A 22,073-nucleotide genomic window follows, 5' to 3' on the forward strand; every position below is an offset into this window, starting at 1 on the left:
ATCACCTTCCTTACAATCTTAATCTCACACCCAGGTTCTCTTTTGATCGTTTCACACCCACAAAACTAATGTGAATTTGAATAATTGGAGGACAGTGAGAAAGTGATATTCTTAGTGGAAAACTGGCTAAAATCTATGGCGGCATACACTCACACAGAAGGTCAGAAAGAAATTTGTTTTGCAGTCAGAAGCAAATTTTGAAATTATTAATGAATTGGCCTTTTTTCATGTTAAAAGTAACTGGCCCTTACTATCCAACCACAGCCATATTAAAGATTTTTTTTAATTTCCTGGCAGATTAAAACTGCACGTTGGACTGGCACCCGACACAGAACCTTTGCCTTTTGATCTACCGGGAAGTTTCAAATCGGTGCACTCCATTGTGGAGAGAAAATTCGTTCCGGCAATGATCGCCATTTCCCTGGGATATTCTTTGTCCTGGAGGTGCTCGTCCTGCGAGATATGCAGAATTCCTGTAGGAGATGAGGTAGTGGGGACATGGAGCTATGAGGGCAGCACCCAGATAGCTGTCAGAAGAGCTCTTGCCCGTCAAACACAAATTTTTCAAGTTCGCGTCCTGGTCTGGCAAACAGTTTTAATTGGCCAGAACTTTTCAAATTGGTGGACACTCTGCTGCAGAGTGAACATTCTTTGTGTTTGAAAATTTAGTCGGCCTGTGTCAGTGCCTATAGTTCATTCGTTCCTTTGCAAAGTAGTTTTTTCTTTATTTCAAACAACATTGTTCCTTTCTTTTTCTATGATTGTTATTAGTCAACCTGTACAAATAATTTGCACTCTAACAGAAATAATATAGTAAAGGAGAAATAAGTAAATACAAGTATTTATTTATAAAATATATAGTATTTCTGTATATTAATAACAAAAATTAGTCTCACAGGAAAAAATCGATATCATTATATACACAATATGGTTAACTGTAAAACATATAAAAAGCAGATATTGATTTTGTCCGATTTATTTCATTTCTTAAAAATTCTTTATTTTACAAAACTTTTTTGAAAGCAATGTTACCACTTATGTGACCATGATTTACTTTTCACCCAACATGTCTGTAGCACAAACATAAATATAACCGCTGTGCGAACTTATGTAAAAGCCACTTATAACCGTCTGTGTGAGAGAAAGGTTCTGGTAAATACAATCCAGCGTTTTTAAGTGTTTGCATTTTATTAACAGTCATAGTGAAGGATAGTTTTATTGGGAATTGTTTTATTATCATTTGGAAAGGTACTGTTGGATCAGAGTGGGGTATAACCACAGTTTTATTGGAGTCAGTAAATTTAGCAGTGATGACCTAGTCACCTTAAGTTATAAAGGTATACGGTACTTACTTGTGACAATGAAAGTTGACATAATTCAGTTTATTTGTGCAGTACACGTCGCATGCTTAAAGAAAGTAAACAGCTCCAACTACTATTGTGCATTATGGTAAAATTAGGATTGTCAATAGATGGTGACGTCTAAATTCTTTGCATTTATGTGTATGACCAAAATTGTGTGATAGACCACACTTGCAATGAATCAAAACAACAGCAACAGCTGTCATGCATGCTAGTTAAACAAATTGTCAACTGGAACCTTCTGCGTTGTTTTTATAAAAATGTTTTCAAAATAAAGGTTTTTAATGAAAACAATAACTTTAACCTATTTGTGTATTTTTCATCATTAGTGGTGAACAAGGTCTTGAACATTATGTCTCAGTCATTAATTTTGATTAAGTAATTCGGGAGATATGGTGCACTGAAAAAAAAAAAAAAAAAAAAAAAAAAAAAAAAATCCAAAGGAATGTATATGATTCTTGTTCAGTTTTGGATAGGAAAAATTCTGTTTTCTGTAAATCGTCTTGTGTGATATCTTACAAGTTAACGTTTTTACTTTCCCAACTCATTTCACAGTGGATGCATTATCCTTAGGTTTCATTCTCCTGGTACGGCCATAGTATTTTAATACACAGTCTCCAATGTACTGGTGACTTGCTGGGCACCATTTGATCTCTGTCTGTACTAGTTACTTATAGATCTGGGTTCCAGAGTTTCTCATTTCATGTTTCATTCTGTTTTCCTGGTGTTGTCAACATCTGTCTTATTCTTGACAATTAGTTTTTTCCGGAGACTAAGGACATATCGGATGATAGTGAATTACTGAAATATTTACAAACCTATACGTATGGTATACACAAGCACAGAAGCATTTCCTTATTAAACTGTGATGTTGCAAAACTCAAACCAGAAAATTGCCTCGTCATCAGCTATGTGGAGTGCATGGTGCATTGTTGTTGTTGTTTGAAAATGTCTTTACTGACAAAACTACAACAACACTGCAGTTCAATAAGGAAATGCTGTTGTGGTCATGTATACTGCACATATATGTTTGGAAATATCACAATAATTCCCTGTCAATCGATATAACATTAGGCAAAAGCTGAGGAAAACTATACAAAAATGTATCAAACATGTAAAAGTAGCATCTAAGTGCATGGAAGCAAAATATGTCAAAATTAGATGAATACCACAGTGAAACAATTTAGGAAATTTGAATAAAAAGAAAAGATGAAAGATATGCCAGAATAAAATCTTTAGTATAATATAAATAACTGAAGGAACAAGAATGTTGTTAAGGTTTTGGAAAGTGTCCTCTTTGAGTGATACCAAGTACACAATACATTTACTTACATCTTTGAATAGTCAACATTTTTACAGTAAGCAACTCCTCCCTCTCCTTTCCAAAACGACCACGTCCCACACAACTGCCAGACAAGGGTACGCATCTGGCACTGCATGTAGCATGTACCCCCCCCCCGCTCCTTCCCCCACATGTATCTACAAGAAAAACATTGTTTAAATCTTACCTCATGGATCTTTGGGATAGGAGAAGGTAAAAGCAGCAAAGAAACACAGTTTGCAGTAAAAGTAGTTTATTATACCATTACAATACTGGTTTAAAAAGAAAGTAATACAAAAGAACCACTATGGTCTAGGAAGTTTGTAGCAGCTGTATCAGCTGATTGTGTGTCAAACAATTACATTCAAAGGGAAGAAAAGGAGCAGGCAGCTGCCTGCACCTGTGAAAATACACTACTGGAAGAAAGCTTCTGCATAGATTTCCTCAACTGGAAGAAAGCTTCTGCATAGATTTCCTCTCTCACACTCAATTTGTTCACATACCAACTATGAATTAAGGAAAAGATAAGATATAAATGCTCTCTCACACTCAATTTGTTCACATACAAATTATGAATTAAGGAAAAGAATAAGATATAAATACTCTATCACACTTAATTTGTTCACATACAAATTATGAATTAAGAAAAAGAATAAGATAAGATATAAATGCCATTGAGCTTAAAAAAAAAAAAAAAAAAAAAAGTTCCCTCTCAGTACTAGTTGTCTGAATCAGTTTCCTGCAACAAAAACAAAACATACCTTCATTAATGTAAATCCACACTGGATGAAACGTTGTAAAGAGGGGGCAGCCAATTACTTCTTGACAAAAATTATAGTGAACCTTTCAAATGAAACTGTTTTCAGTTTGTGATTTTACAATGCCAGGAAACAGATACACAGCAGGAATAAATTTACATTATAGGCCTTTTTTAAAATACTGGGTTCAACATGCTTACACATTTTGAGCCCCAGTTCTTTATTAGGGGACCATTCAGAATATTTCACTACATTAATGTACAAAACTTAATTTAAATTTCAGTTTTTCATTCATTTTACCTGCTGAACTCTATTGTGTTTTGCTCCTGGTATTTCTTAAAACAGTAAGTCACATCAGCAACGTATCAAAATTTAAATTTGTATCATTATGTATTTTTAACTGTCTCCTGTCTACGAAATGACACTGGAAACTACTAGTGTCTCTTAAAGCTATTCGTACTAAGCCTGTAGTGTTAATTTTGTATAGTCCGTACCTGGTGTGTTTGTTCCTGCACTGTGAAAAATAATCAGGTGTCAGACATCCGATTCTTTTATTTAAGTATGCAAAATGTTGTTTTTTTTCAAGAATTTTTGTGCTACATTAAGAACTTAGGAAAAGTGCCAATATTTTTTCTCTGCTCGCATTAATACGAGTTTCAGGGAACTCGGAAATTTTCTTTGGCGACAGACGGTTCTCGAGCCTTACGTGGTGCCTTTCGTACAAGTACCTTTTAACATACAGTGTGTTACCCGTCACCAGTTTTGACGTCACCCACGTCCCACAGTTCCACCCGTAAAGGTCTCCGTATCCGCGAGAGATGGCATGCGTTCCAGTGGAAGTGAGGAAGTGTCTGTCACATCTACAACTGAGCAGACGCGTGAGAGGGTGAGGAGGTACGTGGGAGACTGCTCGAGTTCGAAAAGAATGACTCGACGCGTTATCAAGTTTCCGAAAGGACAAGCTCCGGGGTGCTGTCGTGTTAAATACGGGCTTTAAGACTAATTTTTACTGTTAACTTTAAGGTATGTTATAGATAATATATTGCCCCCACCCGCCAGTCACGGTTGACAGCTGGTACGTGGGGTGAATTCTCCGGCTGGACTTTCTGATCATTACTTCACATGTATGTGAGTTGATTCTTTTGGGATACATACTTAAATAGCAGTGAACACCTCAGTGATATCTTACAAACCCCGTGATGAAACACATTGGTCCTGTTTGATTGTTTTCTATATGCTCTCTTAATTCTATCTGGAAAGAGTCCGAGCAGTACCCAATCAGTCGAATAAGGTTTTTGTAAGCTGCTTTTCTTGTAGGCGAATTATTTTTCGTCAGTTTTCTACCAGCGAATCTCACTTTGGTATCTGCCATTTCTACACACAGGTTTATGTGGTCACTCCACTGTATGTCACTTGACATTAATACTCCTAGATATTTTACAGTTGTCATCATCACTTCTGACGTTTCAATTTCAGTTGTGTAGCTGAACAATTGAGAGTCTTCCCCACCTACTTGCACATAATGCAGTACATTTACTTTTGCTCAGTGTCGACAGCCAGTCTGTGCCTCGACAGTCGCAAGTGCTTTTCAAAAGCCGAGGAATGTGGTACAGACGGATCCTCCCCATATCGCAAGCCAGCATAACCCAATTTGAATCCCAGCGCACGGAGTTATCACTGATCTACATATTCGTATAAGGGGCATTCAAAAAGAAACGAGCCAGAGGCATAGTTACAGAAATCAGTACCCGTGTGTCAGAAGTATTGACCCTGGCTGTTAAGACACTTGTCCCACTGTGACACAACGCGGTGAATGACTGTCTCATAAAATTCCCGGGGCTGCGACGTTAACCAGTTCCGCACGTACAGCTGGACGTCGTCGTCTGAGGTGCCCGTATGCTGACGTTCTTCTTTGACCGAGATGGCCCCCTTCCGATTCACTTCCTGCAGCAAGGGACAACAGTGAATGCCCAGTATTACTCGCAAGCCTCGACCACCCTTCGCCGAGCGAACAAATCGAAGTGACCGGGCAATTTCACCTGTGGGGTCATTCTGCTCCACGACAGTGCAAAGCACCATACGGCCGACACGGTCACGGCACTCCTACAGAAATTCAAATGGGAGGTTCTCGGCCACCCTCCACACGGTCCAGACACTTCTCCCCGAGATTACGTCATTTTTGGTCCCCTCAAAAAGGCTCCGAGGGGCAAACCGTTGACCTCGGACGACAACATCGACTGGTACGTGCGGAACCGGTTAACACTGCAGCCCTTGGAATTTTACGAGACAGCCATTCACCGCCTCGCCTCACGGCGGAACGAGTGTCTCGACAGCCGGGGTCAGTACTTCTAACGTACAGGTACCGGTTTCTGTAATTGTGCCTCCAGCTAGTTTCTTTTTGAACTTACATATAGAGGTACGACTACTTGTGATAAGGACCACCCGGATTCTGAGGTCAATCGAAGTCCTCCAATAAATGAAAGACATTAAGCAAATAACTCACCTTTCTACAAGTCATTCTCGTTCCGAAACCAAAGTTAGTAGTCTCCGAGAAACGAAAATGCAAAAATGTCGTGGCGCGAGATCCGTTTTCCGGCTGCCCGAGAAGACGGACGAGACGTCGTGCCCGTCCGACAGCAGCCTCAGTTTCGAGATCTCCAGAGTTTATAACAGAGATCGTACACCTACCTAGACGTGACCCAAACAGTTATACGGGGGTCTACAGTTTAACACGGACGCCCGACCGCAGTGTATTTCGCCATTTTTCACGTCGGTAAACCGGTGTGCGAGGTGAAAGGTGAGAGAAGTGAGAGAAAGGAATTCTAGTGCCAACCGAGAGACCTAAATATATAGTAAAATTTGTGACGTGCAAAGTACAGAGATATGTGGAGAGTGTGTGTACTAGGAGTTTTCCACATTTAAAAAGACAGTGTGCACTCTACTTCAAAAGTAGAGTGCGAGCGGATCCTCGCAGTTCGGGGAGGGGACGGGGAAGTGTCAGAGAGACGGAATGCGTATTAATTGTGGGCAAGTAAGAAAATGGTGAGCAGGGCCGGGACGTGAGCTCCCACTGTGCCAGGTGACACGGTGGACCGATCTGGAGACGCGCACTCGGCTGTGCAGTAACGGCGACAGGCGGTGCAGTGGCCCAGACTCTGCACCACAACTGTGAAGACCGGGCTCCGAATTTTCTTCCAGTTGCCGAGATTTGAGTGTTCCACTACATTTCCTCCCCCGATATAACTTACGACAAATACTGTGGTATTTTTATTTCCCGGATCGACTAATGTTTCTCGAGTCGATCTGGTGTAGAAGTGCCACGGTCTCCACCTTTTGGGCCCAGCTCGTAAGACCCTCGTAAAAAGCACCGATTCGCAATAAGTGAAACTGTAATCACTTATAGCTCTGTGGTAGAATTGGGAATGGTCTTCTGTGTATGTCCAAATAACTGATATTATTAGAAAAATCTCACAGCATCTAGTCAACTAAGCGTAAAAACATTTGCAATATTAATGCCGATAAACTGGAGAGAGAGAAAATGAGCTTACCTCAGAAAAGTAACGTAATTTCTCTCGAACAAAAATGGAAGGGAATGGTACAGAATATAAACGATACAGTGTTCGGGACTGAGAGAGGAGGAAACTTAAGCGAGGGTAGTGAGAACGACTCGCACTGTCGAGGGCGACAGTGTCGTAACCACTGCGGTACCGACTCGGATCACCCGCCCCCAACTTTAACTTCCCGACTGCTCTCCTAGCCCTGCCCTTTACCTCTGCTAAGTTGGTGCACTGACAGTTGTGAACTGGACCCGTATTCGGGAGGACCGAGTTTCCGATACCTATCCGACAACTCGGATTTGCATTTTCTGTAATTTCACTAAAACAATAATGGAAGTTTCAGATGGGTACCTCTCACACAATTACAATCAATTTCAGTTACGTTCTTCTACAAACTGTTCTTGTGCTCCGTTCCTAATGACCAGAAATTAAACACTACCTTTCTTTCCTAGTCTTATTTCCAAAATGGGATATTTCGTAAACCATTTTAATTTACTATTCTCTGGTGTGCCGTATTTACTTTATTCGTCTTCAGTAGGACTGAGCTTTTTTCTCTTTGTGTTCCCCGAGACCAGATTGCAAAGCGACGTGAAATGATACGTGTGTAAGGACAGTACTAGGGAAGACAAATGGTCGACTTCGGTTTGTTGGGAGAATTCCGGGAGACTACAGCTCGTCTACGAAGGACACTGCGTATAGAACGCTACTGGTAGTGTAACCCATTCGTGAGTACTGCCCGACTATTTGGGATCCCCGACAGGACAGATTAAAGGAAAACAATGAATAAATTCTCAAGCTTTTGTTAGACTTGTTACAGGCAGGTTCAAGTCGCATGTTAATATTATGGAAATTTTTGTGAACTCAAAGGGGAATTGTTGGATGGAAGACAGTATTCTTTTCATGAAACACTATCGAAAAAAAAAAAGAGAGAATTGGCATTTGCAGCTGACTGCAGAATGATTCTGCTGCCTCAGGCATACATTTTGTGTAAGGACCGTGAAGACAAGATAAGGGAAATCAGGGACTGTATGGAGGCATACCGACATTCATTTTTCCTTCACTTCATTTGTGAGTGGAAAAGGAAAGGAAATGACTACTACTGGTACACAGTACCCTCCGCCACATCAGATTATTCATGCACGCACGCAGATGTAAATATCGCATTGATGTTGCTGGTGTATTGATCTCTTCGTGACCGTGGTGGAGGTAAGGAGGATGCCGGGGTGGAGAGGGGAAGAGACAGTACGGTACGCGTGGGGCACGACGAAGTGCTGCACGTGGGAGCATATGGGGACGAGGTGGGGAGAGGGTAGGGCAGCTAGGTGCAGTCGCGAGGTTAGACGGAAGGGAGTGGAAAAGGTGAGAAGTATAAAGAGTGTGGGTGTGTCGGTGGAACAGAAAGCTGTGTAGTGCCGGAGTGGGAACAGGAAAGGTGCATGAAGGACAGTTGCTATTGAACGTCGAGGCCAGGAGGGTTACGGAAATGTAGGATATATTGCAGAAATAGTTTCCACTTGCGCAATTCGGAAAAGCTGGTGATGGTAGGAAGGATGCAGGCGGCACAGGCTGTGAAGCAGTCACAGAAGTGAAGCACGCAGAATCGAGCAGTACGTTCGGCAATTACGTGATCCGGCTGTGTCTCGGCCACAGTTTGACGGTGGACGTACGTGTGGGCAGACAGCTCGGTTGTCGTGCCCGTATAGGACGTGGCACAGTGGTTGCAGCTTAGCTTGTAGATCGTGTGACTACTTTCACAGGTAGCCCTGCCTTTGATGAGGTAGGTGGTGGTGGTGGTGATAGTGGGAGGATGTACGGGACAGGTCTCGCATCTAGGTCTATTACAGGGGTACGGGCCACGAGGTAAGGGGTCGGGAGCAGGGGTCGAGTAGGGAAGGACGAGGCCGATTCCGAACCGGAATCTCCTTCCCGGCTGCCCCGACCGACTGTATCCTCGATCGCAGCTACTGTCGTTTGAAGGCGTCAAAACAAATCCTGAATACGGTAATGCGCACCAGCACGGTACCATCCCATGCCAACATATTCGTAGGGCATCTTCTGGAATCCTTTCTAACCACCTAAAACTCAGACCCCTCACCTGATTCAGGTCGATCTTCGTGACTCGGATAGAGGGTGAGGACACCTTATTGACATTCCTCCAGAATCTCAAACCTTCTCCCCCATTTGCTTCACCTGGTCCTCCTCAACCCGACAAGCCACCTTCCTCAATGCTGATCTGCAGTTCAAAGATAGCTACACCAGTACCTCTGTGTGCATCAAACCTACTGAGCACCAGCAATACTTCCCCTCTGACAGTTGTCACCCTTTCTATACCGAGACGTCTCTTCCGTACAGCCCGACCAACCGTGGCCGTCACATCTGTACCGGTGAACGGTCCCTCTCGAAATATACTGAGGGTCTCGCTGAGACCTTCACAGACCGTAACTACCCTAACGAGCTTGTACGGAAACAGTTCTCCCGTGCCGGTCTCTGCAGTCGCACACCGTCTCCCAAAGACCCACCGTCCAGCCAGAAAGGGACAGTCCCCTCGTGAATCAGTACCACCAAGAACTGGAGCAACTGAGTCACATTCTCCACCTGGCTTTCGACTACCTCCCGTCGTGCCCTGAAATGAGGAAGATCCTACCCAATTTACTTCTTGCTCCTTCCACAGCGGTTTTTCACCACCCACGAAATCTGAGCAATATCCTCGTCCTTACCTACACGACCCCTTCCCTCGTGGCTCGCATACCTGTAACAGACTTAGATACAAGACCTGTCCCATACATCCTCTCACCAACTACTCCAGTCTGGCCACCTAGCTGCCCTACCCTCTCTCCATCCCGTTCCTGTATACTCCCACAAGCAGCACTTCCGTCCCCCACCCCTACACTGCTGTCCTCCCCCCCCCCCAACCCCCGCCCCCAGACTCCTCCTTATCCTCGTGCCTAAATTGCTTCTCCCATCATACACTGTCGCTAATAGTCTGGCCTCGGCAGCCAGAGAAAATGTGTGTGTGTGTGTCAACTATATGCTAAGCAGCAAACTTTCCTTTTCATAATATTGCTAGAAAAGAAACAAATGTTCTAGATGAGATAGAAATCTCATCTTTCCTCTACTTTTACTTGTCTTTTTCAATGGAAAAAAATATTATTTTTAAATTTGAAATAATGTTTTGGTTTACAAATTATTAAAAATAAAATATTTTGTCTTTTGACACTGTAGTATTTTTCCTCAGTGGTCAAATATACTTTTTCTTAGTGATAACTCATAGATGTATTTTAATGACAAGGACTTATGAGAGAGGTGCAGTGAAAGACTGATGTCACTTACTGCTCACTGAGGACATACTCTCTGGGTACTTAAAGTGCTCGAGATATGGCACTAATGTGCTCACAAAAAGGAAAATACATTTTTATTATATGTTGCAGTGAACAGGGCTTTTATTGCTCTGTTCATGTTGTAAGTTGTGAGGTTCAGATAAGGCAGTAAGATGCTCAAAGTAGAGGCAAAGTTTTTTCATTTGAACAGCAAAATAACTGTCGATGGCAGAAGTAAAGATGATATTCGGCTTAGACTGGCAATAAGAAGAAACCATTTCCCCAAAAAGAGAACTAAATTAATAATGAAAATAAATTTGAGTGTTTCCTGGAAGTATTTGTTTGTGATGCAGTGGAAGTGATATGCGGATGATAAACAGCACGCATAGAAAGAGAGAATGGAAGCTTTTGAAATGTGGTGCAATACAAGACTGCTTGAAGGGAAAATGGATAGATCAATGAAAGTCTACTGAATAAAACTGTAGAGAAATGAGCTTCATTGCACACATTGACTGACAGAAGGAGTGGTTTGATAGTGCAAACTGATCCATCTCACATAAGTTAATTTGGTATTGGACGCAAGTGTGTGCTTCATAACAGTAGAGTGACATGTGGTCCTGAATACAGTACATAGGGTGAAACTGATGTAGTTTGCAGTAGTTATGCACAGAAGAAAACTCGCACACAAAGATGTGACTGGACTGGGACGCAGCATGTCGCCTCGGATGGAGAATCATTGTCAGACGTAGATACCCTTGCTGTTCAATTTACTATTGTTTGGAAGAGCATTAATATATAACCTCAAACTTTACCCAGAGGATGCAGTTATCTACGATGAAGTACAGTACGAATGAAGCCGTACAAATATTGGGAGGCATGGATAAGATTTCAAAGTGGTGCAGTGATTGGCAACTTGGTTTAAATGATAAAAAATGTAAAACTGTGCACTTAAAAAAACAAAAATGTAGTATCCTGTCACTATAATATCAATGAATCACAGTGGGAATTGACCAACTCATACAAGTACCTGGGTAAAACACTTTGTAGGGATATGAAATAGAATGGTCACATGGGCCGAGTCATGGGTGAAGTAGGTGCTAGGCTTTGGTTTATTAGTATGAGATGTGTAAAAAAAGTAAGGCGATTTTACATTTTTATGAAAAAATATTTATTTATTCATCAATATTCATGTTGTCCCTTCAAAGTAATCCCCCTTAGATACAATACACTTCTGCCAACGCTTCTTCCAATTGTCGAAGCACTTCACATAAGCTCTTTTTGGTACAGCCTTGAGTACTTCCAGCAATGCAGTTTTCATTTCCTGTCATTGAAAATCTTCGTCCTTTGATAGATCTCTTTACTTTTGCGAGCAGGAAAAAGTTACAGGGGGCCAAATCTGGTGAACATGGTGGCCGAGGCACGATTGTTGTGTTGTTTTTGGCCAAAAAATCCCTCACAAGCAATGATGAATGAACAGGTGCATTGTCATGATGCAAAAGCCATGAATTGTTTTCCCACAATTCCAGACTTTTTTGCATATTTCTTCACGCAGACGGTGCATAATGTCAAGGTAATACTCCTTACTGACCGTACGACTTTGAGGCAAAAATTCATTATGCACTGTGCCACTGTAATTGAAAAAAGAGTGAGCAAAACTTTTAACATTTGATCAACTTTGGTGTACTTTTCTCGGTCTCGGGTTCTCCTGGGACACTTCCAGTAGGACAATCGGGCTTTGGTTTTGATGTCATAGCAGTTCTTCTGATCAAAATTGGGAAGTTTTGGAACAAACTTCGTTGACACACGTCTCATGCCCAAAACATGTTCTGACCGATATGTCAACATCCTCAGTATCTTCTCTTACGGTAATTTGACGATTTTCCAAAACAATTTTCTTCACAGTTTGGACATTATCATTTCAACATTATCAACTGTTGTTGACGTGTTGGGATGCAAAACTATGAGCTGAATAAATGTGTGTACAAATTTTTGTAGATGTAAACCTTTACCAAAAGCCCCTCCAAAGACAAACCAAGTTACTGGGGGTGTCAGTGCCATAACAGATATATATTTTAGGTTGCCAGGTGGCAGCTGCAGCTATTCAAACATTTCCACAGAGATAATGAAACTGCAACTGGTGAAGTTAACAGCAAGTTGTTTATGAAAAATACACACTGTTTTATTAGAATAACTGTCAGTTTATATAGGGGGTCTAGCGACCAGCTGAAGACGGGATCAATTCTACAGAGCCAGATCTGTAAATGTACGACTAGTTCTATTTCTGTGTACATCTTGTGTGAATAACCACATTAACATTTTCTTAAAAGAAGAAAAGGAATTTGGGATATTCCCAGTGTGGTCCAGTATGATGCAGAGGTTGAGACAAAAAAAAAAAAAAAATGCTTAGGGGACTCACTTGGTTGTACTAAACACCATATCTGAAATTTGCCTTGAGCAATTAGGCTGAAGGCTCAGTGAAAAATATCAATTCGATTCATGTATAGGAAGGAATAGCCAACCGTAAGGATATTTTGGAATCGGTGGTTCCGTGTGTTAAGAGAAATGTTAAGAAAGATAAAAAATGCTTCTGATTACTGTGTGTGGTAAGAAGCAGATTGCAGACTATCTGAACAGTCATCTCTCGAGCTGAAAAAAACGGTGTACTAATCCTCGAGTACTGACCGATAAACTTTAAATGTGAAACTTCCTGGTATATTAAGGCTGTGTACCGAACTCAGACCCAGAACTGTTCTTATCAATTTAGCTGTCCAGCTGGCCATTCAGAAAAAAGAGGTACTGGCAGAGGTAAAGCTGTGAGGGCAAGCCACGAGTCGTGCCAGACAGCCGAGTCGGTAATAGCGTAGCTCTCAAAACGGGGTTCTGGGTTCGAGTCCCAATCTGGCGTACAGTTTTAATCTGCCAGCAAGTTTCAGAATGGCACACACTGTAAAGCACAGTGACAATTCATTCTGGATGCTTTAAACACGTATCTAGCAAGGTCGTGTGGGATGCCTAGATCTGCTGCCATTTGATAGCCGAGGTAGAAGTTGCTGCATCTCGTGTATGAAGTAAAAACTACAAATTGAACACCTCTATGCTCCTTCCAGTGTTTGTGCAGAAGACTGTGTATGATCCTGTACCTAGGAGAGGTGTCACGTAGTGTAGCCTGCAAGTACAGAATTCCTAGAACACAGTGCAGTGTATTTTCAGTAGTGAAAATACGACCAAATTGACAGCCGACAATGGTAGGTACAAAATTACTTCTCCTGATTGTGATAGGTTTTCCACGGGACAGAAGCATGGCCTGTAATGAAAGACCCAGCAATCGACAAGAGACAAAGTGATGAAACACAGCTCAATACCTCCCCTCTTCTAAACTTCACTTAGTTCTCACATTTCTCCAATTCTTTCCACGCTGTTCAGTTCTATTCCTCCTTTTCCACTGTTTTTATTTACTTATTTATTATGACTGCCTATGTACTCCATATAGTCTGTAGTTTTATAATATGTACACCACCTCTACAGCAAAAGAAATCTTCATACCAGAAGTATGTAATAAATTTTCAGGCTATTCTTCAGTGCTCTTAGCTTGTATTAATTTTATTTTATTGGGCTTGTTAATTTACTTTAAATTGTTTTTAGGATTAATGTTAATGTTTTTATGATTTATTCCCTCTGTATTTATTTACAGTTTAACATTTTTTAAATATGTTACCACTGCACTACCAGAGATTACATTTACTCTATGTTCGTTCTTAACTCTCAATAAGGAGAATCTTACTCAGTGTCATTCATGAATAATGTATCCTCCTTGGTGACAGCAGTGAGTTAAAGTCTGATGATTACCTCGTTACGTTGGTTAACAAAATAAACTGATACAGAAGTGATGGAAAAATTAGTTACTGCACTACAGAAGCAAAAAGTGCTTCATCACAAGTTTAAACAAAGTTAAAGCTTCAACGACAAACAAATCCGAGTTAGTGAAAGGAGAACAATGTAATCTTATGCTATGGAAGATCACACTACTGTCCTTCCTTTCAATTGTAACCCAAATGCTGAACTGAGAGATACAGAAAACAAATAAAGTTGCTTAACACAGGAAAATGGATTGAAACCTCTACGATTTAAGTATAATAAAAAATTGCTCTCTTCGTAGCAGCAGTTTTATCGTAGATCACTAGAGCACCTTGGGAAAAGGTGTGGGACATATCAGCTTCTAAGAAGGCACATCAGACTGATGCAGGTAATTATAGACCTATGTCACTTAAGATTTTATGTTGTAGTGTTATGAAACATCATTTTTGACAGCATATGACAAGCTCCACAGGAAATGAATACCACCTCTTTAGAAATCGGTAAGTACACTACTGGCCATTAAAATTGCTACACCAAGAAGAAATGCAGATGATAAACGGGTATTCATTGGACAAATATATTATACTAGGACTGACATGTGATTACATTTTCACGCAATTTGGGTGCATACATCCTGAGAAATCAGTACCCAGAACAACCACCTATGGCCGTAATAACGGCCTTGATCCGCCTGGGCATTGAGTCAAACAGAGCTTGGATGGCGTGTACAGGTACAGCTGCCCATGCAGCTTCAACACGATACCACAGTTCATATAGAGTAGTGACTGGCGTATTGTGATGAGCCAGTTGCTCGGCTACCATTGACCTGACGTTTTCAATTGGTGAGAGATCTGGAGAATGTGCTGGCCAGGGCAGCAGTCGAACATTTTCTGTATCCAGAAAGGCCCGTACACGACCTGCAACATGCGGTCGTGCATTATCCTGCTGAAATTTAGGGTTTCGCAGGGATCGAATGAAGGGTAGAACCACGGGTCGTAACACATCTGAAATGTAACGTCCACTGTTCAAAGTGCCGTCAATGCGAACAAGAGGTGACCGAGACGTGTAACCAATGGCACTCCATACCACCACACCGGGTGATACGCCAGTATGGCGATGACGAATACACGCTTCCAATGTGCGTTCACCGCGATGTCGCCAAACACGGATGCGACCATCATGATGCTGTAAACAGAACCGGGATTCATCTGAAAATATGACGTTTTGCCATTCATGCACCCAGGTTCATCATTGAGTACACTATCGCAGGCGCACCTGTCTGTGGTGCAACGTCAAGGGCAACCGCAGCCATGGTCTCCGAGCTGATAGTCCATGCAGCTGCAAACATCATCGAACTGTTCGTGCACATGGTTGTTGTCTTGCAAACGTCCCCATCTGTTGATTCAGGGATCGAGACGTGGCTGCACGATCCTTTACAGCCATGCGGATATGATGCCTGTCATCTCGACTGCTAGTGATACGAGGCCGTTGGGATCCAGCACGGCGTTCCGTATTACCCTCCTGAACCCACCGATTCCATATTCTGTTAACAGTCATTGGATCTCGACCAATGCGAGCAGCAACGTCGTGATACGATAAACCGCAATCGAGATAGGCTACATTCCGACCTTTATCAAAGTCGGAAACGTGGTGGTACGCTTTTCTCCTCCTTACACAAGGCATCACAGCAACGTTTCACCAGGCAACGCCGGTCAACTGCAGTTTGTGCATGCGAAATCGGTTGGAAACTTTCCTCGTGTCAGCACGTTGTAGGTGTCGCCACCGGCGCCAGCCTTGTGTGAATGTTCTGAAAAGCTAATCATTTGCATATCACAGCATCTTCTACCTGTCGGTTACGTTTCGCGTCTGTAGCACGTCATTTTCGTGGTGTAGCAATTTTAATGGCCAGTAGTGTATTCTACAAGCAGCAGTCTTTTGAAATTTAGCTTCCTCTGTCTGTCCACAAGGCAGCAGACAGCTGCTCCCTGGTGAACAATATGTTCCTTATCTTCTGCAATGCATCTGACACATTTATTCACTGTCAGCCAGTGGAAAAAGAAAACAGCAGCAGCAGCTTACAGAACAGCTCGGTGACAGGATTCGTGACTTAGTGGTTGACAGAACATAGCCCGTCATTCTTAACGGGAGGAAAAAAACCAGACGTGCAACTCACTTCGGCCGTATCCTAAGGATGTGTTACAGGGAAATTAACATTCACAGTGTATATAAATCATCGAGTGGATAACATCACAAGCTCCACGTAGCACGTGGCCATGTGTGGACAACACTGCCATGCTACAGGAAAGGTGCTGCACCAGAAAGTTGTAGTGAAATGTAAAAGACTCACAGATAGTTGACACTCAGTGCAAGGACTGGAAAACTGCACTGGGGGGGGGGGGGGGGGGCACTTCGGTTGTCTACCTGAAGGGGGCAATTCACACATAAGCTGATCTGAAGCACAGCAAATCAAGAGGAGTAGCCAGCATAGCTACGGACACAATCTGTTCTGCTGTGCAGAATGCAATTCTGCGGTTTCAGCATCTTCTGGACGCTGATGGGCGTCATCAGTAATGGCATGATGTACTGTAACACCACATCAAAAGTGTTTCAGTTGAATTGATCTTACATTATTTCTCTTCCACGTGTCCTCAGCATTAATGCTACCAAGTTTAATGCTTGTACAGTAAAGTTTTTGTGTTGTAATGTGTTAAATTGGGGAAAGTTTAATTTTAATAATAAGCACCCAGCATAATCACCCTAAGTGTTTACACAATGAACGAATGACTGGCAACCCCCCCCCCCCCCCCCCCCCTACACACACACACACACACACACATTGTATGTAACCAGAAGCAGAGTGAAAATGTAGACTGTAAATGGAAAATTGAAAAAAGATTGTGGAAGAAAAACCTAGGATGAGGAATGCTGGTAAGAGTGAAGATTAAATGGATTCGTAGGGCCCAGTGGACATCTGTGGAACTAAGAAGAACTGGTAATCCAGAAGTTGTGTGTGGAAGCCACTGCTGGCACGCAGCTACAGGATATTGTGTGGACAGTTACACCGCTGCAGACAGCAGTCGCCAGTCCCTCACAAAATATTACTTAGCTTCCTTGAACTAGTTTTTGTGGGACTGAAATTGTTTGGGAAAATAAAAGTAAAATTTCCTATGTGACTGCAACAGCATCTGTAGTTACCTTTCCAAAATCCACAGAAGAGGCTTTGACCCAAGAGATACAAAGAACAAATTTTAGGAACATTCACTGTATCGACCAGATACGGCTCGCATAAAGAGTCCCATCAGTTGACTCATTTTTAGAAAATTGTGGCTGGGTAACACTTTGAGTCCAGTGAGAAAATTATTGTAGCTATAATCTGATAATGTTCAGACTGTCAAAAGTCACAATTCGAGGGTAGAATCTACTCGCAGGACGTGTGTCGGTTGAAGTGTACTGAGGTAAAAGGTGACTACATGGAAAAATAAGCACATTTTTTACCTGAAAAAACCTGCCGCCTCGTGTTATGTTTTTGGATACACTATAAGGAATGGTCCGAGTGTTCTGCTGTACGAACCAACTTTTGCAGTCAGCACCACTGCTGTAATGGTAACAAGCTTCACATTTTCCTCTACTTCTGATGTTTCATTACTCCCTTCCCCAGCAGTTCACTCTCTTTTTCCCCTTATTACACACAACATTCCTTTACATCCTTTTCTGTTTGTCACCTTACAGGGTGTATACGGGGACAAGGAAAAAAAAAATTCCCGGATTATTCCCGGATTTCTCCCGGATATCCCGTTTAAAAAATATGCTTTTTTCCCGGGCGAAAAATACACTTTTTCTGTGCTAAGTGACAGTAGGTTTTCCGTAGATTTTCCCTCGGAACTGTAAAACTTATCAATCCTTTGAAGGGTTAACGTTTTATACAATCGCGCAGAACTTTCCGGAAAAAAAAAGAAAAGACGGGGCAGAGACGTTTTGGAGAGACTTTTAATTAAAAAAAAAAAAAGGAGAGAAGTTTTGGAAAGACCTTTGATTTGCAGCAACATATACGCTGCATATTTTCGTATTACGAGAGTATAAATTCGAATTGCACCAAACACAGCGCGTTAGTTTCCGGGGCGTTGAAACCGAGTTGCGATGTCCTTTTGTAAGCGAGTCATATCTCAAGCCACGAGATCTCGCCAGCCGATGACAGCAGCTATTCAGAGCATAGGACACGTGTTATAGTCAGCCAATAGCAAGATCACTGGTTACATAGCGCAGACACGCAAGAGGAAAAGTTAACGGTTTACATTAATGTACACAGTACCATATATCTACAAGAAAAGCTAAGCTTTCACATATAATTTTGGTCTCTAAGATTAACCACGCTACAACAGAGGCTAAGTTTTCACATGTAATATTGATTTCTTTTTTTTTTTTTGCATGTGTTATGCTTTAAGATACATCACACAAATGTGCCAGTAAATTTAAAATCCTGACATAAATGTCTCGAAATTCTTGTAAGTGGCTGGTCCTCAAACTGATCAGTTTCGAATGCTCTGTGATTTAGATATTCATCCCACTTTCTCACACGTAACATAATTCATCTTGAGTAAAAAGAAATTTACTTTGAAAGTAACGCTTTTCTAACCACTGTTCGCCATACTACCCGGAGACTGTTAGAAATAGGTTCGATTTACCAGTTGCCATAGAGGGCCAGAAAAGCAGGCATTATTGTGCGTGTGCAACTGTATTGGTGCAGGAAGCCCGCATGTTCGTGTGTATTAAGCTTGTCAGTGTTGTTTTTGGGATGTAAATTTTCTTGGAGTATCAGTACTCTGCGATCTCATTTTTGGTTCTTTATTATGGCATAATGCCATATATGGCAGAAGATGATAGCGTGCACTTGAAATTCAGCTTTGCTTGGAACTAGGCAATACTGTAGAATGAAACACTTCGTTTCAAATAAAATGACTGCCTCAGTGGAAAGATTAATAAAGCCAAATTTTTTTAGCAAACTTGCAAAATTAACTTCACTGTTCTGCAAGCCGATTAATGCTTGACTGCTACAAACTTGGAAATAAAATCAGAAAACTGAAATTAATAATATATTTTTGCCCTCCGTAATTATGTGAATGTATTTTAATTCACTTGATAACTTCTGGCCACAGAAATCCGTTTTGTTTTCATTTGATGTGGGAGCTGTACACGAAGAGAAGCAGCAAAATCACTTAACATAAACACGGGTCACGTGGAGAACCCCCTCCCCACTACAACTCTGTGCAAGCGTGAATCTGGCAGCTAGGGCGCAGGAGAAAAAATTTTCTCGTTTGCATCTGGCTGCTTGCTGCTACTACCGATACAGCTAACAGCCAAACTTCAAGTAGCGGGAAGCGGGAGAAGGTACTGCTTATACGCGAGTCAAATGCGCATGCGCAACAGACCGCTGGCAATTGGTCAAACGAACCTAATGTGAACAGTTGTGACGTCATGCTCATAGCAAGCAGTTTATTGTTAGGAAGAATTACAGTCTGCGCCCTACGGCCTTTGACATATTTTTGCTATTTGCAGACGCTTGTGCGTGCAGGGTGTTTTGTTGTTGTAAATTGCACATTTCCTTTGCCACTAAAGTTTTATTTTTTTCCCTCTCATTTATATTTTCTTGCTGCAGTATCATTCTCCAGTAGCAGGATACAATAACATTCTTTGTTAGAGAATCAATTCTGCAGTCAAAATTACAAAAATTTAACTGAAAGCTAAAACAATGAAAAATTCCCGGGTTTTCTGCCGGATGAAAAAATTCCCGGGTTTTTCCCGGTTGTCCCGGGTCGTAGACACCCTGTCTTACATGTATAAATACAGTGTGTGTTGTCAGTGAAATACAATATAAATATGGCTTTAGTTCAATTACATTTGTAAGAGACTTATGTATTCTTCTGTGCATTTGGGCATGTCTAATATTTTGTAAAATAATCAAAGAGGCAAATAAATATTAACATCTCTTTGGCCAACTGCGTATCACTCCATCCATTTCTCTTCACTGTACCAATGATCTTGATACTGTTATTCGAAACAAGAAACAAAGATAATAACACATGCCACACAATGGCAGAGGTTTTTTTTGTGTGTGTGTGTGTGTGTGTGTGTGTGTGTGTGTGTGAGAGAGAGAGAGAGAGAGACTGACTTTGATTACATATATATGTAATTTATGGCAAAAGTTAAAATACATTTCAGCACATGAGAAAGAAACACACGCACAAATAATGTCCAGTTTTTTGTGTATGGAATGTTCTTCCCCATCCTCAGTTGAGTCAGCAAAACAACCATTCATTCGACATGTGAGAGACTGTTAAACTGTTGAAAGTTAAGTAGCAAGAACAAAATTTATGTTGAATAAAAGTACTCAGATAAGAGTAACAAGAAATTGTACAATATGATGATTACTACACTGGAGTTGTTTGTGAACACAGACCATTAATGTGATGAAACTCCTGTTCAAAAATCTCTCTTACAGACTCAATGAAATGGAAACGTTCTTCTTCGTCATATAAAAAATAAGACAGGCACCAGGAACACAACACAAATCACAAAAATAGTCTCCATTTCTAATTTTTTGTTCCGTTTTGTTGAACCACTGTTGAAAAATCAATAACAGGTGAGCAATAGTTTCTCAGCACACTGCTGTGACCTCTCAGCCCAATGTCTACAGTAAGAACATAATGTTTTTATATCATTACTATGTTTGTGATGGAAAAAAGTGCAGTGGAGAATGAGGTGTACTTACAGTATGTAAGAAGAAATTTAATTTGTTTTAGATTTGTTTATTCTTGTTATACAAGAGACTGTAGAAGGCAAGATCAGTATATTTGTATCATATAGCATCTTGTCCAACAGGATGAATACACACAAAGTAAAAATAAACGTTCAAAGCTACTCCATGAACTAATGTAATGGAACAATATTTCAAAATTATAAACAAAACAGTTTATTCTAACCACAAACATTTTCTTCCTCGTGTTAACAAAAATCCTTCTGGTTTTAATTCTTCACACGATTGATTTTGTTTTACAGCATGGGTAACCTTTCTGCAAATACAGGCTGACGACATTCACATGAGGATACAAAAAATAAAAGAAGGGCATATCTTGCAGAATAGCACTGTGTACTAAACTAAACATATTGTGGAACACATCAAATACTGTGGAATATAGGTTTCCAGTATATTCCGAGAGAGGCCGTTTGTGCAGTTTTTGTGTCAGGCATCACAACTGGCTTCCTGCATAAGAAAATCAATGCGCTGTTTCCATATTACTTAAATATGACAATCACAATACACAAATACACTGGCTGATGCTACTCGTTTACAAAGAAAAACAATTTCATAATCTCTTTCAGTCTTTGTCAATTATTATAGGTTAGTTACCAATAAGAAGTATTTTATAACATTTTTAAAAATGTAATAAGCCCAAAGAAAAATACTGTTACTCTATTTGGAAACAGCCCCAGTCAACCAATTTACACAGTCTTTTACGCTCAGGTCTGCAGCACATTACATTTCTCGACAAAAGTAATTTTCCCGTAAGAGGCCATTTTTTATTCGAAATAAAACACTTTATTTCACTGACGATTAGCTAATTTCGGCACCTCGGCCATTATCGAGAGTTTAAGTTGTGCTCTTCCACCTGCCAACATCTCGTGATCCACACAGCACAACAGCAACGACATTATGCAATGGAGCCCCACATTATCGTACAATGGTGTAATGACTTACACTCAAATATATGAAATACCTAGAACGAAAAAAAGTACAACCCAACTGTGGGTACGGTCATATTACTAGTATACGGCTCGGTCAGCCTCTAATAATCAATTTGTTTACACCAGCCAATTCTACAGGAAATAGTGTGTTCATTTAATGTATA

At 41.1% G+C, this 22,073-nt stretch overlaps 1 protein-coding gene and 1 long non-coding RNA gene across 3 annotated transcripts in view; one reads left to right on the top strand and one right to left on the bottom strand.

Annotated features, from left to right (window-relative positions):
- Nucleotides 1-22,073, top strand: part of LOC126109406 (uncharacterized) — a 91,354-nt gene that overhangs the window by 33,750 nt on the left and 35,531 nt on the right. The window lies entirely within an intron of this gene.
- Nucleotides 2,930-22,073, bottom strand: part of LOC126109401 (PHD finger protein 14) — a 205,500-nt gene continuing 186,356 nt past the window's right edge. Inside the window, exon 17 of one of the 2 annotated variants that reach the window (XM_049914432.1) lies at nucleotides 2,930-3,421. In XM_049914432.1, the coding sequence (XP_049770389.1) occupies nucleotides 3,401-3,421 (21 nt within the window). In that variant the 3' untranslated portion in view covers nucleotides 2,930-3,400. Of the gene's footprint in view, nucleotides 3,422-20,980; nucleotides 21,428-22,073 lie in introns of those variants that run through there. The other variant, XM_049914431.1, reaches the window with a different exon arrangement.

Source organism: Schistocerca cancellata, chromosome 12 (assembly GCF_023864275.1).
Source record: "Schistocerca cancellata isolate TAMUIC-IGC-003103 chromosome 12, iqSchCanc2.1, whole genome shotgun sequence".
NCBI lineage: Eukaryota > Metazoa > Arthropoda > Insecta > Orthoptera > Acrididae > Schistocerca > Schistocerca cancellata.